The sequence below is a fragment of the Enhydra lutris genome, unplaced genomic scaffold (assembly GCF_002288905.1).
Source record: "Enhydra lutris kenyoni isolate GAN:26980312 unplaced genomic scaffold, ASM228890v2 scaffoldscaffold64, whole genome shotgun sequence".
In the NCBI taxonomy this organism is placed as follows: Eukaryota; Metazoa; Chordata; class Mammalia; order Carnivora; family Mustelidae; genus Enhydra; species Enhydra lutris.
In genome coordinates this window covers 7,471,701-7,488,520 of record NW_019154148.1, presented here as the reverse complement: position 1 = coordinate 7,488,520, position 16,820 = coordinate 7,471,701, and the positions used below count along the sequence as shown (strand labels likewise).

The window sequence follows — 16,820 nt, the reverse complement described above, 5'->3', positions numbered from 1 at the left end:
GGAAACAGGCTCCCTACTGAGCAGAGAGCCTGAAGTGCGGCTTGATCCCAGGACCCTGAGATCGTGACCTGAGCCAAAGGCAGAGGCTTAACCCACTGAGCCACCCAGGTGCTCCTGACCACATTGTCTTATATCCTCTTGAGACAAAAATTTCTTAGCAAAAAGGAAAAAAAAAGCAAGTTTTCTTTGGTGCCATCTTTAATTTATGCCTCTATATAGGCAGCAAGCTGAACCCCACTTTACCTTGCAAGATGGCCCAGTCCACTCAGTTCGACACTCCATCTGATAGATGTCCCTGATGCAGTATGGGTAATCAGTTGGAGAACCAGTAAATTTCACGTTTTGGGCAAAATTGGTTGGCAAATCTTGGTGGCTCCAGGCATAAGAGTATGCTGTGGCTACCTGTTTTGGGACCTCATCTCTAACTGGCGTATAGTCAAGAGGAAGGGAACGGATCTAGTCCGGGGCAGCATCTCAGAGATGTACTGGAAGGATGGGCAAGATTTAAAGTTTTATCTACAGAAATGTTGCCTATTCCAGATGAGAATAATATTGTCCGTTTCATTCTATAGCACAAAGAATTTTCATTTCCAGTTTTCCAATTATCTTTTTAACACTTCAGTTCTTGAAGTGTGTCATGATCTCCATGAGGACTTACGTATTTTCTACTTCACGTTTTGAAGGCCTTTGGTTATCCTAAGTAGGTAGCGCAGGTTTCTGAGGATATCGGATCACGAAATTACAGGGACTTCCTTTCACCTAACAATATACAAGAGCTCCGGTCTTCGACATGCTATTTAGTTTATACCCAAACCCGTTCAAACCTGCCCTTCCAAACCTGATTTCTGGCTTTCCCATTTATCCAGTAAATCCTCATCAGAATGAATACAGAATCCCCTTGACACTTTTCAGTATTAAGGATATCTGACCCCTTCCCAGCATTTGGCACTGCCAGATTTTCCTTCGTTTCAGCTCTTCTCCCACCGCTTTCTCTGACCATATTCCTGGTTCTCCTCTCCTCCTGATCATTCCTACCCAGGCTCTTTCCCTCCTTCCCTTGAAAGCGTTTCCTAGGGCTCCGACTGGTTCTCTTTTCCTTACACACAATGGAGAATCGCCTAGGGACTCTTAGAACTGCAAAATACTTTAGTTGAGCTAATAGATGCTAGCTAACTCTGCCTAGGTTAAACCCACCCAGCAGGGACACAAAAATGGGAGCTTTGTTAGGGAAATTGTCCAGCTACCATCAGCTGGGGGAACCAGGGACCACAACAGGAAGAACCCTGTAAGGAGCCTCTCCGGAAACTTCCTCATTTTTTGTTGTGTACTTCTTTTTTTTTTTTTTAGATTTTTTATTTTATTTATTTGACACACAGAGATCACAAGTAGACAGAGAGGCAGGCAGAGAGAGAGGAAGGGAAGCGGGCTCCCTGCTTCACAGAGAGCCCGATGTGGGGCTCGATCCGAGGACCCTGGGATCATGACCTGAGCTGAAGGCAGAGGCTTTAACCCTCTGAGCCACCCAGGCGCCCCTGTTGTGTACTTCTGATGAGGAGCACGGGCCTCAAAAGGAGAAGCAACCTGAGCTTGTTTTCTGAGTCATCCTCTTTATTTATCTCACTCCATTTTAGACCCGAAGCTCCCAAGCGGGCCGGACTTCTCCTATCCTGTTCACTGAACTACCCCCAGCACCAGCTCCGGGCCTGGCACAGGGCAGGTTTGGGGGCTTGGCTGTTGGCTTGTTGGGACCGAAGGAGACCGAGGGACGACAGCTCAAGGGCCATAGTGCGGTCCACTTGAGCAGGACAGCAGGACACGCGGCCACCGCTGGCCCTGCCGAGGGATGCCGCACTCGGTCCCACCTCAAGGAGCAGACTCATCCCATCACGTTAGTTCAGAGACCCATCTAGACTCCACCGCAGTCAAAACAACCTCAAAGGTCCCCTCCACCACCCTCCCTCCCAGGCCTCCGGGCTGGGTGGGCCCGGGCCGCGCAGCCGCAGTGTGGAGGGCCGAGCGCGTCACAGAAGCCCCGCCCCTTACGCGAAGCGGCGGGAGCGCGCGAGCCTCTGTCACGCAGGCGCGTTCGCGCGGCGTAAGTGGTGCTAGAGGCCGCCGGGGGTTTGTGAGGAGACGGCGCTGCCGCCATTTTGTAAGGTGTTTGTCGCAGCGGCTGGAGAGAGACGACGGCGGTTTGGAGACGTTTCTCGGCCAGAAGGCCTTTTGCTTTTCCGGAGGTGAGGTCTTGGGTGGGTTGGGTGGGCCGTTTCCGTTCTTTTAAGTCTCGAAGCCAGGTGTCGGAGAAACGACCCAGTTCGGGGCCTTGGCGATCGGGGTTTCTTCGGAGCACAGCCCCGCTGGTGGCCTTTGAAACCTAGAACTGCTCAGGTGCCCTGGTAGGTTTAAAGTCTTGGGGCGGCGGGGCCGCGGTTCCGTCGCTGACTCGTCTCTGATGGCCCCGGCCGCTCGCACCGCGGCTCCAGGAGCCCTGGCTCGTGCCGCCGGCAAGAGCCAGGACCTGACCGGAAGACCCTTTGAGAGCCGCCCTTGAGGGCTTGTGCAAGTCGGAGATCGAGTTCTCCTCAGAGTGCCCGGTCTCTGCCCATTGGTAGCGTTCCGGGGGTTTTCCAGAGTCAGAGCCTCTAGCCCCAGCTGCGAGTGCGCCAGAGGCCCCGGCGAGGTGCCTGGGGCGGGGTGGGGACCGACTGCGCGTCCGGGGAACTGCAAGTCTGTGAGTCCAGGTGGTGGAGCTGAGCTTGTGCGCGTGAGAGGCCAACTGTGGAGGGGTTGATGCCTCGTGCAGCGCTGTTGTTGCCCCCCATCCCCGCCGAAACGGAGCATAGCGTTGCTGCGCTGATGTGCATTTCCGAAACTTGGGCCTCAGGTTGTCCTTGATTACCTTGAGCGTCCCCCCCACCCCTGCCCCTACCCTCCAGCCTGGTCTTGCTTTATAGCCGTCCTGGTGTGACTGTGCTTCGGGCACACACTCCTCCCGGCGTCTCGTTAATGGTTAAGTGCAGTCCTTCCGGAGCCATCTAATCGGAACTTTCCCCCCATTTCTATTTTTTTTTAAGCCCTGTACATGGGGGCTTAAAAGGTTAAAGCCTCTGCCTTCGGCTTAGGTCCTGAGCCCAGGGTCTGGGGATCGAGTCCCGCTTCGGGGGGGGGGGGGGCCGCGCCCAAGGGGCCTCCCCCCCCCCCCCCCCCCCCCGCCTGCCTCTCTGCCTACTTGTGATCTCTGTCAAATTAAATAAATAAATAAATAAAGCCATGTACACAGCATAAAATCGTGGGGTATGAAAGGGCAGGGAGAGAATCCATTGCTAAGTGGATCCATTCACTGAAAGGTGGTGATTCTCACGTGTAAGATTCTTTGTTAATTGAAGGTAGAGTAATAATTATCAATAGTGTCCCGTCCCCCCGTCCCCCCCGCCCCCGGTTTTGTGTGGATGTGAAGGAACTTTATCTGTAACATGTAGATCTGGGAGATCTGTAGATCTTCTCTTTGCCTCCTCAGACAGTATTTCTCAAAATCAGTAAGGGAAAACTTCATGACAGCCGGATTAAATTTAAAGTACTGAACTTGACTAGAGAAGTGGAAAAAAAAAAATCTCTGGACCTCCCAGGGTGCTGGTTCTTATTTTAATGTTTGGGTATTGATAATTTTGGTCTTTGAGAATTCTGCGTTGTTAGAGGTGAGGTGGTTTTGGCAGACTTACAGAACCGGGGGAAACACCCCACAAAGCTAAAGCAGAGATGTTTCCAAAAACGGCAATCGTAATGGATAGTCATGGTAATAATCCTTGGTCATCCCATGTAATTTTGCTGGCTGTGATTTAAGAACGCCTAACCAAGCTATCTTGAAGAATTACTAATGTGGTTAAAAGACAGTTGGGGTGATGAAGGGAAGATTTGGAAGAATTCCACTAGAAATACACATATTTTTAGATGGCTTTTCTGTTGGCCTTTGCCTCAAGTTAATTTGTAGTGTCATTCACTTCAATTTCTCATTTTGAGGGTGACTCTGTCACACTGGAATGCTCACTTAATCATACCCAGTGAGAATCCTAACACGTTTTAGAATTTTTGATAGACCTGACCAATGCCTTCTCTTTTTTTTAAGCAAAAGGTATGATACAAATATTTTCTTAGGGAATACCTCCCAAGAGAATTGCAGCTGCCTCATTTCAAGTCTGTTTTATTTTATTTTATTTATTTATTTATTTATTTATTTATTTATTTGACAGACAGAAATCAGAAGTAGGCAGAGAGGCAGGCAGAGAGAGAGGAGGAAGCTGTCTCCCCGCTGAGCAGAGAGTCTGATGCGGGGCTCGATCCCAGGACCCTGGGATCATGACCTGAGCCGAAGGCAGAGGCTTTAACCCACTGAGCCACCCAGGCGCCCCTCAAGTCTGTTTTAAATGCATTTGAAATCATTTAAATTTTTACTTGAATTTGTTTGCTTGTTACTGAGTCATTTGGGCAAGCTAAAGGCAGTAAACTAAGCTGAATTTGCTCCATTTTATCTTTTTTTTTTCAGCTTTTGAATTGCAGAGCTCCCCCTTTGAGCAGTTTGGGTGTCACTGTTAAAAACTTAACTGGTTTGTAAAAGAATTAAGATGGGGAGCAGCAGATAGTGATTACACTGTTAGAACACAGATCCTGAGCCTGGAAGGAACACACACATTTGAGGTTGTAGATGGAGGCAGGAAATCGGACTGCTCACTATCCTCATCTGATTTCACTGACCATATGCATCCTTGTAGGTTGGTTGGTTTCTTCAGTCATCAGTATGTAATTGCAAGATGATCTGGAAAATAAACTTGTTGGATTGAGAAAATGCATTTATAAATAGATCTTTGTTTTGCTATTCAGCTTCTGTGTTTGAATACAGTGTTCAACTCGTGTCCTACCTTTTCCCCCAAAGCTTGGAGTCATTCTGAGATTAGAAAAAGGAACTCTAGTGCATTTAAAAAAAAAAAAAGAAACTTCTGTACCTTTAAAATGTCATCCCCTATATTTAGCATCCCTAAGTGTTTCTCTGATTTTAGTTGTGTGTATTACAGAATTTTGCCAAAGCCGTATGACACTTAGGATATTTCTCTTTAAAATAGTCCATAAAAGGGACGCCTGGGTGGCTCAGTTGGTTGGGCAGCTGCCTTCGGCTCGGGTCATGATCTCGGCGTCCTGGGATCGAGTCCCACATCGGGCTCCTTGCTCATCAGGGAGCCTGCTTCTTCCTCTGCCTCTGCCTGCCGTTCTGTCTGCCTTTGCTTGCTCTCTCTCCCTCTCTCTCTGACAAATAAATAAATAAAATCTTTAAAAAAAAATAGTCCATAAAAGTTAACGTTTTGTTTTAAAGAATTCATATTAATAACTTGATCAGGAGATCATTTACTATAAAAAGAAGGTAAGGGGCACCTGGCTGGCTTAGTCAGTGGAGCATGCGACTTCTGATTTCTGAGTTGTGAGTTCAAGCCCCATGTTGGGTATGAAGATTACTTAAAAATAGGGGTGCCTGGGTGGCTCAGTGGGTTAAGACTCTGCCTTCAGCTCAGGTCATGATCTCAGGGTCCTGAGATCGAGCCCCACATGAGCCCCGCATGGGGCTCTTTGCTCGGCAGGGAGCCTGCTTCCCTCTCTCTCTCTGCCTGCCTCTCTGCCTATTTGTGATCTCTCTCTGTGTCAAATAAATAACTAAAATCTTAAAAAAAAAAAGCACCTTAAAATGTAATAAAAGTGAGTTAAAACTCCTCCAGTTATTAATTTCTAACTGGATATGGTCTATTGGCGTTCTGAATCTGAATCGTGGCTCTTTCACTATGTTTACAATAGCAGTTGGCAAAGGTTAGTTGGAGATAAACACCAAACTGAGCATTTATTTAGAAAAATTGAAAGAAAATGTATTTATTTATTTTAAAGATTTTATTTATTTGAAAGAGACAGAGTGAGAGAGCATGGGAGGGAAGGTCAGAGGGAGAAGCAGACTCCCATGGAGCTGGGAGCCTGATGTGGGACTTGATCCCAGGACTCCGGGATCATGACCCGAGCCGAAGGCAGTTGCTTAACCAACTGAGCCACCCAGGCGCCCCAAGAAAATGTATTATTAAGGTCTCACAGTGTCCTGCATCATTTGGTACTAGATTTGTATGCCATTTACAGTCATCTGACATACAATGGAAATGGTGCCCCATGCCTTGGGAAATATCACCCACAAATATTTTAGAACCAGTATGAGCTCATGTGCTGAGTGTTTATAATTAAATAATGTCTGATATTTTATTTACTAAACATATCTATAGCCTCCACAGCTCACTTTTCCTTTCCATTAACAGATGCGGCATTCCAAAAGAACTCACTGCCCTGATTGGGATAGCAGAGAAAGCTGGGGACATGAAAGCTACAGCGGAAGTCACAAACGGAAGAGGAGGTCCCACAGTAGTACGCAAGAAAACAGACATTGTAAACCACATCACCAGTTTAAAGAATCTGATTGGTAAATTACTTTTGAATTAGTAGGATTTTAACACTAGTAGTTTTAATGATTCCTTATTAGCCTATATAGCTTTATTTTGTCAGATTTATAATTCATTAAGTCAACAAATATTCAGGAAATGTTCATTGAGTTCCTGTTAATAGGCTAGACACTGTACAGGTGCTGAGGCTACAGCTATGAATAAAACAGTTCATACTCTTGTTTATTGATGTCTGTCTGGGACTGGTGGGAGACAGTTGAGTCCCAGGTGCCAGCAGTGTAGTCAGGGCGGTGAGCCATGAACAATTTAGTCATAGTGATGATAGGATGCCCAGTGAGTGCCTTTAACTGGTATGTAGGAGGAGATATGTATTTTAGGGTGCTCATTTATGGTTGCACAAATGAGAGATGATGAGGGGGTAGAGAGAGTTAATCCAGATGAGAAAACCAGCATGCGCTGCTTGGGAATGGTAAAGTGCATGGGGGGCTTAGTCACTTAAACTGTATTCTATAGGTTATATTTGTAGATAAGGCTAGTGGAGGTGTGTAGGATTTTTAGAAGCTTGGTTATTGTAAGAACCAGTAATTTAAGAAAGGGCCTCAGTGTAAATGTTTCAATAGCATGTGTCCTGTTTAAATATATGCTTACTGTGTAAAATTCAGAGGTGATACATTTATATAGAATTAAAGAAATTTTAAAGTTCCTAAAGGATTAAAGAAAGGCTAGGTGAGTAGCATTTCTTTCAGTCTGTCTTCCATTAACTTCCCTTTCTCATTTGTTTTGTTGGTTCTGTGTTTTCTCCTTGTTTTGTACAGATGTTCCATTGAGACTGTTTGCCAGATTGCTTTCTAAATTAGCCAGCTGGGGTTACTTTAAAAAACAGTATGTAATTTTTTTCCTTCTCCATGCTAAAACAGACTTGTTCTGTGGAACAATGATCTTGTTGGTAGTCACTGTAGACTAATCTTTCTTCATCACATACTGTCACGTGGGGAAGAGGGAGAGTTTTCACCAGGATGACAGTGACCTGAGCTAATTAGTGCATTGCAGGAAAACATCTGTACCCTTTTATTAACAAATAAAAATGCCCTGTGAAGCTTAACATCATAGTACTAATAATTGCTAAGTTTGTTATTGTATATGTAGGAAGGAAGATTTGAGCGATAAACAGTTTTCATGTTCCCAGTTAACCAGTAAGCCAAGCTGCTTCTTTGATGTCGGCACTAGAGGTGTCTCTTGGTAATTGCGCTCCATAATCTGGAATATTATTATTATTTTTTTTTTTTAATTTTATTTACTTATTTGACAGAGCGATCACAAGTAGGCAGAGAGGCAGGCAGAGGGGAGGGAAGCAGGCTCCCCGCTGAGCAGAGAGCCTGATGCAGGGCTCCATTCCAGGACCCCGAGATCATGACCTGAGCCTAAGGCAGAGGCTTAACCCACTGAGCCACCCAGGCGCCCCAATAATCTGGAATATTCTAATAGTATTTTTTGAAGATTAAGAAACTTTACAGTGGTATTTTTTATAAAATAATTGGAATTACTACAGGTCTCTAACTGCAGTAAACTGTAAAGAAGGTAACCTTGGCAGGTTGCTAGGCCCCCATTAATTTCTAACTATTTGTTCTTAAAAAAAAAAATTCATTCTTTACAAGTCCTTGCCTCTGATTATTTCCTGAAAATAGGTCTAAGAAGGGACATTTTTAAGTTAAAGGGTGTGAACTCTTAAAAGGTCTTGCTACATATTCATGTTTTTTTTCCCCTAGAAAGTTTGTACCAGATCCTACAACATGTTTCCAATGCTCCTGCCAGTCTTGGCATTTTGAAAGGCCAAGAATAGTGGTTTTAATTTGAATTTTTAAGGTTTTAGTGAGTTTGTCCAATACATGTTTTTTCTCTTTCAGAGTATTGCACTGATTAGAAGAGCTTTTACTGTATATCTTTTTTTTTTTTTAACCTTTTTTTTTTTTTTTCATACATATTGCAAAGTGTCTTTTCTTTCTGATTTGTCTTTTGGCGGTAGCCTGTGAATTGGTCTCCGTTGGTACAGGCTTAACCAGTTCTGTACTATATCACTAAGACTCATGTGGCTATGAACAATGCCTTTGTATATTGTGGTAAAAGTTCTTAAGTGTCTTCTTACGTAACCTAGAGTGTCAAGTCTTAAACCAGTGATTCTCAAATTTGAGAATGAACAGAATCGCCTCAGAGTTATGTTTTAAATGCATATTACCAGATGTAGAATTAGTCATTCTGACCTGGGGCCCAGATATCTTCATTTTTAATAATTCATATTTAGATAATATTGAAGAAAGACCACCCTTTGAAAACACCATTTTAAACTCTTTAGCCTGGCATGCAAGAGTTGCATGATCTGTTCCCTGCTTATATTATTTGCCTCTGTTTGTTCCCCTATGTGGAATATTGGTCTTGCTTTAATTGTCTACATACTGTTTTCTGGGCGATACATAGACAGCCCATCTCCCAGAACACTGTTGTGATCTGTTAATGTGAGATGGTACTAATACCATTCTTCTCCCCTGGCATTTCTTCTACTTTCTACTTTGTCCAGATCTTGACGTCCCTTTAAGATGCAACTCTGCTTTTTTTATGAAGTCTTCTCACCATTTTAAGCATTTTAAGTCCCATTCCCCACCCCACCCCCATGATCCTAAGCACTCATGCAGTCTTTCAGCATTTCCTGCATTGTCGAGTTTTGTTTTTATGTTAGTAATCTCAAATTGTTCATTTGTTGGCAAGGATTTTGCCTTATATATATTTTTTTATCTTCCACAGGACCTGTGTGGAAATAAAAACGAATGCCTGTAGGGCTATTTTGAAGGACCACAGTGAAATATTCACTGGACGTTCAGTGAATATTTTTAGAATTTAAATCAGTCTGTTCATCTTGTCCACTCTGTCCATACATAGCCTTTATAATTCTGTAGACTTTGTTTACATGATCTCTAAAGCGTGGTTGTTACAGATTGAAGAGGTCCCTCATCTTTCTAGTTTATCCTCATGGCTTTATTTCACCTCATGTTTGTCAGTCTGTAATTTGTTTATGGATTACTGCAGCTCTAGTTTTATGTACTATTTCAGCTAAAGATTATTAGCATTAGTTTTTTCTGATAGGCTTTGGACTTATATGGAAGGGATGCCTTACAGAATTAAAAAGGATGCCCTTGATAGTGAGGTAATTTCTAGCCTGATGTATTGTAGATTTCTCGTTGACAGTTTGAGGCCAAGTGATCAGATCCCTGACCTAGACCCACATTCTTATCGTAATATCCTGAGTTGTTTCTCCAATGGTTAGAACTTAAGATTGAAACTGACAAAAGGGAGAAAAGGGGGTTCTGCATTTCCCTAGCCTGGATTTGATGGCAGCCCTGTTGTGTAGGAGTTTAGAGATGCTTTCCTTTTATTTCTGCCTACACCAGCCCCCCCTGGGAAAAAGAACAACAGCATATTCTGGGGAAAGAATGAGGTTGGTGAGGGCAACTAGTCAACATCTGTCACTCCATTGCTTGTCAGGATTCTTTTAGCTGATTTGTCTGACTGGGCAGGTGTCCCCTCTCTCCCTCAGTGCTCCATGTGCATCCCTCTTGAAGCTTCGCACTCTGTTGAAGAGGACACCATCCCAGGTAGAGAGGGGGACGGGAAACTGGGCCAATTGAATCTATGTCCTTTTCTTTCCATCAGATCAAGGCTACTTAAGTGGGATCTGTTGACTTCCTGGGGTCTGTGACCTCTATGAAATTCCTTGCCGAGTTTTGTTTACGCATTTGTGCATTTCTTAGGGGAGAGGGTCCGTAGCTTTCATCAGATTTTTAAAGGGATCTGTAGATTCAGAAGTTAAGCACCATGGCACTAGATGATAAGGTTTCCCATGTAGAATTTTTGAGTATTTTGCAAGCAGGAACGACAGGAAATGAGAAACACAAAGGGAAATAGGGGTGGTGCGGGTGGGTGTTTTGTAATCCTAGGCAAGCAATTACAAGATCCTTTTCTCATTTGTGGGGAATGTATTTTAATGTCTTTGGCACATGAGGCAACCTTCAAAAGCTGTGTTGTCTGTTTCTCCAAAAGGAAAAACAGAAGGCTAGGAATACGGAGAGGAGAGGAGATGGGATGGGTGATATGTGTAGTAAAATTGGCCCATGTAATAGTTAGAATGTGCTCTACAACCATGGCAAATCCTTTTCTTTCTAGGGCTCTTAATTCAGTGATCTGTGAAATGAAAGGATTGGAATACATGTAAGATTCCTGCTAGCTCTAGTACACCTTTCATGAAAGAATTCTGTGTGTGCCAGAGATAACTAAAATTCACTTAATATTAAAAGAGAAAGGAATCCTGTTTTTGCCTGCCTCTGATTGTATGGCTCTGTGAGGAAAGCGAGTGAGCTTAGTTACGGATGCATATATCATAAGACTGATAAATTGCAGAAGAGTAGTTTTGTGAAGTTTTCTGTTTTAATTGTCTCCAAAAGGTAAAGGGACACTTAGTAAACCCTGAGCATAACATAATTGACTCAAGCTTTGTTCCTTGATGTGAGGTGTTTGATAGCAGTGTATCTGATGGAGAATGTGAACCCACTTGTTGGTTAAAGCAAAATTATGTCTTAAGTTTGTGAGATAAGTATAAACTAATCCCATCAATTTGAGGTTTTTTCTTTTATTGAGTTAGCTGTTTAACCAGGAATTATTGAATGTTCTGTTTGAGCTACACTGTTGCAGAATGAAGAGAATGATTTGAAATCCTTTACTGTGTTCGCAGTCATTATTTAGAAGCGAGGTCCTTGAATGAGAGAGATTATCGGGACCGGAGATACGTTGATGAATACAGAAATGACTACTGCGAAGGCTATGTACCTAGACATTATCATAGAGACGTTGAAAGCGGTTATCGAGTCCATTGCAGTAAATCTTCGGTCCGAAGCAGGAGAAGCAGTCCTAAAAGGAAGCGTAATAGACACTGTTCAAGTCATCAGTCACGTTCGGTATGATTGATTTTGTTTTTATTTGGGTGGATGTTTATTTGTGTGTAAAAGCTCTTAAGAATCCAGTAAGTTTGAAAAAGTTTATATATACATATAATATTATTTGGATATATTATAATTGTGTTTATATTATTTGAGTCCTTAAACATCCAGATTTTCATAGCTAATCTGTATTTATTAGGTAGCCTTCATTTGCCCACATTTACTCATTTTCTGCAGTCCAGATCATGAGTTCTTGATTTTAATATTAAAAAAATTTTTAAGTTTCGTAATATAATTTTATGAAAAGATGAAGCACCCATCTTTTCTTTCATCTTAAGCTTTTTATTTATTCATTTATTTTTATTTTTTATTTTAAAAGAAGCCCTTTTCCTGAGAGTTGGAAACAAATCTATAACATTGCTCTGACGGATACTTAACTATTGTTACTCTCTAGGTAGGGAAGTCCCAGAGTACAGTGCGTCATTGTCCATAGCTAGTTCCATTGAAATTCTGAAATGGGTGCTGAATGGAAAATGTATTAGCCAAAAGTATGCCTCTTTTTACACTCAGACATCTTCACCTGTTTAATCTGTAAACTTTGAATAAATTGTTTTCTTACCCAAGTTTTCTTCAGTAGAGGTAGCTTTGATTATTAGATTGAATGCTGAAATTAACTAGCTTTAATTTCCCCTTTTACTTTATGTATATTTTAAAATATTGCTAAATAAACATTCCAACTAATCTTGACATTTTAAAACCTTTTCCTGACAACCTAGACATCTCAGTTCACAGCATATGCTATTGTAGAGCAAGAGATTAGTAGATCATGACATTGCATTCTTTAAATTTCAGACTTCAATTAAATCAGTATTTTAAAGAGACAAATGTGTTGTTTTTTTCTATTGCCACTTTAAGTATCTTATCTGAAAATCTGTTCCTTGCCATGTTTTTCTTCTGTAACATAAACTGTGCCCTGTGAATTTCTGGGGACTGAATTTGAAATTGCTCCTGCCAACTGTTCGTGGCCTGGTGCTTATCTGAATGCCTGAATATCTCCCCGCTGAATGAATTGCGTATTCTGCCCTGAATTCACTCTGATATATTGATTGGCTGGACGATCTTGGTGCTGCCCACTTGCCGTTCCAGAAGAGCCACCGAAGGAAAAGATCCAGGAGTATAGAGGATGATGAGGAGGGTCACCTGATCTGTCAAAGTGGAGACGTTCTAAGAGCAAGATGTATAGAATATTTTTCAACACTTTTTTAACTTTGCAGACAGAATAATCTTTTTAAGAATAGTTTGTCAGCGGGGGGCTAAAGAACTCTTCATTGCTTTTTTGTTTTGTTTTTTGTGGGTTTGTTTGTTGTTTTGTATTTCTTCTTTTCTGTAGAATTTAAAATATTTCTACTCTAAAGTTCCAAAATAATCAATGGAATTTGAGATTAGAGCAAGAAAGATAGCTCTATCTAATTGTTTTTGTAGCAGCTGAAAATAAAATAATTTGAGTGCTGGAACCTTAGTTATGCTTTGATAGAGATCATTTGAAAATATTCCACACTTAAGTATTCATTGTTTGAATAACTAGATAATTTGATCTCAGGTACTTACTCGTCTTTCTCCTCCCTTACTTTAGATGAAATCGTGGACACTTTGGGTGAAGGGGCCTTTGGCAAAGTCGTAGAGTGCATTGATCATGGCATGTAAGTTGTTTTTTTCTTTTTTGCACATTCTGATATTTCTTGGGAAGGATCCATCATTTAGATGAAATGGTATTTTAAGTATTAGCCACGTGTTTTCCTGGGTGGTGTAAATACCCAGAATTTCTTGAACTGTGTCTGAGTTATTTACCAAGAATGTGGATTTTGATCAAGAATGCTGACAAATGGGACGCCTGGGTGGCTCAGTTGGTTAAGCAGCTGCCTTCGGCTCAGGTCGTGATCCCAGCGTCCTGGGATCGAGTCCCACATCGGGCTCCTTGCTTAGCAAGGGAGCCTGCTTCTCCCTCTGCCTCTGCCTGCCATTCTGTCTGCCTGTGCTTGCTCTCTCTCCCTCTCTCTCTCTCTGACAAATAAATAAAATCTTTAAAAAAAAAAAAATGCTGACAAATTTGGGGGCACCTAGCTGGCTCATTTGGTGGAGTGTGCGACTCTTGATTCCCAGGTTGTGAGTTTGAGCCCCAGGGCAGGTGTAAAAATTACTTAAAAATAAAATCTTGTAAACAAAAACCTGACAGATTCTATGGATGGTGTTTGTTGAAATTAAAGTGGGTCTTCAAGTGAAGGGGTTTCCTAGACCTTAGGCCTTGACCCTTATTTGAGATTTAGAGTGCTTTGCTTTAGTTTTGAATAGCAGAGACAATTTTTTTTTCTAAAGATTTTTTTTTTTAAAGATTTTATTTATTTATTTGACAGAGAGAGATCACAAGTAGATGGAGAGGCAGGCAGAGAGAGAGGGAAGCAGGCTCCCTGCTGAGCAGAGAGCCCGATGCAAGACTTGATCCCAGGACCCTGAGATCATGACCTGAGCTGAAGGCAGCGGCTTAACCCACTGAGCCACCCAGGCGCCCAATAAAGCTTTTCTAATCTCAGTGGGAAACATATATTCCCCATCTGAAAATCACACAGTGGAAGAAATGGCCTAGCGAAAAGCAGTCTACCCTGGAGTGTCATTAAGGATTGGAAGGGAACATCTTCTGTTTTAAAGGTTTTGGAACCTTCTAGGGGCTCCTGGGTGGCTCTGTTGGTTAAGTGTCTGCCTTTGGCTCAGGTTCATGATCTCCAGGTCCTGGGATCGAGCCCCCATTAGGGAGGCTTAGTGGGGCATCTGCTTGTCCCTCTACCCCTCCCCCTGCTCATGCTTATAATCGAGTTTGTTCTCCCCCTCTCAAATGAATGAAATCTTAAAAATAAAAGGTTTTGGAACCTTCTAGCTTTTTTGGGAATGATTCATAATTACAACTAGAAAAGAAGTCTGCTATGAAGTACTAGATATTACTAGAAGAATTTCATTTTATCACAGTTGTGCTTTATATTATGCGGATTTTGTACATTGTTTTTTCAGACTTCATGAAATAAAAGCTTCTATGGCAAAAAAAAACCAAAAACACAGGGCACCTGTGTGGTTCAGTGGGTTATGCCTCTGCCTTTGGCTCATGATCTCAGGGCCCTGGGATTGAGCCCCACATCGGGCTCTCTGCTCAGCAGGGAGCCTGCTTCCTCCTCTCTTTCTGCCTGCTGCTCTGCCTACTTGTGATTTCTCTCTATCAAATAAATAAATAAAAATCTTAAACAGAACAAAAACCTTTATTCCCAAATCTGCATATTAGAGTTGGGTGTTTTGTTTTGTTTTTTAAGATTTTATTTACTTGTTTGACAGAGATACAGAGAGAGAACACAAATAGAGCGGCATGAAGAGGGAGAAGTAGGCTTTCCGCTGAGCAGGGAGCCCCATGTGGGACTTGATCCCACGATCCTGGGATCATGACCCAAGCTGAAGGCAGACACTTAACCAACTGAGCCACGCAGGCACCCCTTGAGTTAGCTTCTTAACTTTGAAGAAATTCTGTTATTTAAAGGCTGCAGAATAAAGGCCAGATTCTTTAATATGAAACCCTTTGTGATTTGGCCCTCTGTGTCTTGTTTTAACATTTTTCTCCAGATCTCTGTTTTGTAGTTTGCAAACTTTTTATAAATGAACCTCTTTAAAGCAATTCAGTTCAACTGCACATCTCTAAAATGACATCTAAAATTTTTCATCATAAAGTAGTTGGCTCAGTGGGTTAAAACCTCTGCCTTCAGCTCAGGTCATGATGCCAGAGTCCTGGGATCGAGCCTCACATCGGGCTCTCTGCTCAGCAGGGAGCCTGCTTCCTTCTCTCTCTATCTCTGTCTGCCTCTCTGCTTACTTGTCATCTCTGTCAAATAATGAATAAAACTTTTAAAAAATAAAATAAAATTTCTTGAGATTCCAAATTGTATTTGAGATACTCCAATTAATGGTATTCAATTAAGTAGAAATCTTTGCAAATTTTTATATTTATTTGACCTAAATACAAAAGTTAATTGGAAATGTGTCTTGTATTGGGTTAGTTTGGGCTTAAAAAAAAGGAGTACATGGGGGCGCCTGGGTGGCTCAGTGGTTGAGCGGCTGCCTTCGGCTGAGATCATGGAGATCGAGCCCTGCATCGGACTCCCTGCTGAGCGTGAAGCCTGCTTCTCCCTCTCCTGCTCCCCCTGCTAGTGTTCCCTCTCTCATTGTGTCTCTCTCTCTCATATAAGTAAAATAAAATCTTAAAAAAAAGGAATACATGTATTCATAAACATACTTCAAGTGCTTAAGATGTTTCCTTTTTGGGGGGCTCCTGGTGGCTCAGTGGGTTAAAGCTTAATCTGACTTGAGCTCAGGTAATGATCCCAGGGTCCTGGGATCGAGCCCCACATTGGGCTCCCTGTTCAGCAGGGAGTCTGCTTCCTCCCTCCCCACCTACCTCTCTGCCTGCTTGTGATCTCTCTCTCTCTCTCTACCAAATAAATAAATAATAGCTTTTTAAAAAGGTGTTTCCTTTTTTTTTTTTTTTTTAATTTTATTTATTTATTTGACAGAGAGAGATCACAAGTAGACAGAGAAGCAGGCAGAGAGAGAGAGGGAAGCAAGCTCCCTGCTGAGCAGAGAGCCCGATGCGGGACTCGATCCCAGGACCCCGAGATCATGACCTGAGCCGAAGACAGCGGCTTAACCCACTGAGCCACCCAGGCACCCTGTTTCCTTTTTTTTAAAAGATGACATGTAATCTGTAAGTTGAAAGTATACAAGTGTTCATTGTAATTACTGAAGTAGTGTTAGCTAACAGCTTTATTAATTTTTCATTCCCAGAGCTAATAAGCACTGAGAAAACTTGGGTCATACATAGATGATACTAGAAGGAGTTTTGTCATAGAAGTTTCATAGCAACTCTTTGAAGTCTTGAGATACATGCCAAGTATCATAGGGAGATTATCATGAAAATAAGTTTTTAATGATTTATCAGGGCACAGTTTCACTGGGGCTTTTTGAAAACAGTGAATTGGAAACCACCAGACTTAGAAAAAAGGTTTGCTGTCCAGCCACTAGAAAACTCAAGGTTGGTTGGTAGGTTTGTTCATTTTACAGTCTAGGGCACATATCTTTTCTTTTTTTCTTTTCTTTCTTTTTTTTTAAGGTTAATTTATTTATTTTGAGGGAGACTGAGGGAAGGGACAGAGGGAAAGCGAGAATCTCAAGCAGACTCTGCGGTGCTCACCTAGCAAGATGTGAGGCTGGATCTCATGACCCTGCGATCATGACCTGAGCCAAAATCCAGAGTTGGCTGCTGAATGGGCTGTGC

General features: G+C 42.3%; 1 protein-coding gene across 6 annotated transcripts in view; it reads left to right on the top strand.

The window, feature by feature from the left end:
- The first annotated feature begins 2,111 nt into the window (after positions 1 to 2,111).
- Positions 2,112 to 16,820, top strand: part of LOC111158860 (CDC like kinase 4) — a 35,092-nt gene continuing 20,383 nt past the window's right edge. For 2 of the 6 annotated variants that reach the window (XR_002641385.1, XR_002641384.1), the window contains exons 1-4: positions 2,112 to 2,237; positions 6,336 to 6,496; positions 11,254 to 11,476; positions 13,092 to 13,158. Coding sequence is in view for 2 of the 6 variants with exons in the window: in XM_022521157.1 (XP_022376865.1) it covers positions 6,336 to 6,496; positions 11,254 to 11,476; positions 12,605 to 12,695; positions 13,092 to 13,158 (542 nt within the window). In the remaining 4 variants the exon portion in view is untranslated. Of the gene's footprint in view, positions 2,238 to 6,335; positions 6,497 to 7,291; positions 7,359 to 8,501; positions 10,121 to 10,425; positions 11,477 to 12,604; positions 12,696 to 13,091; positions 13,159 to 16,820 lie in introns of those variants that run through there. The other 4 variants (XR_002641382.1, XM_022521157.1, XR_002641383.1 and 1 more) reach the window with 4 other exon arrangements.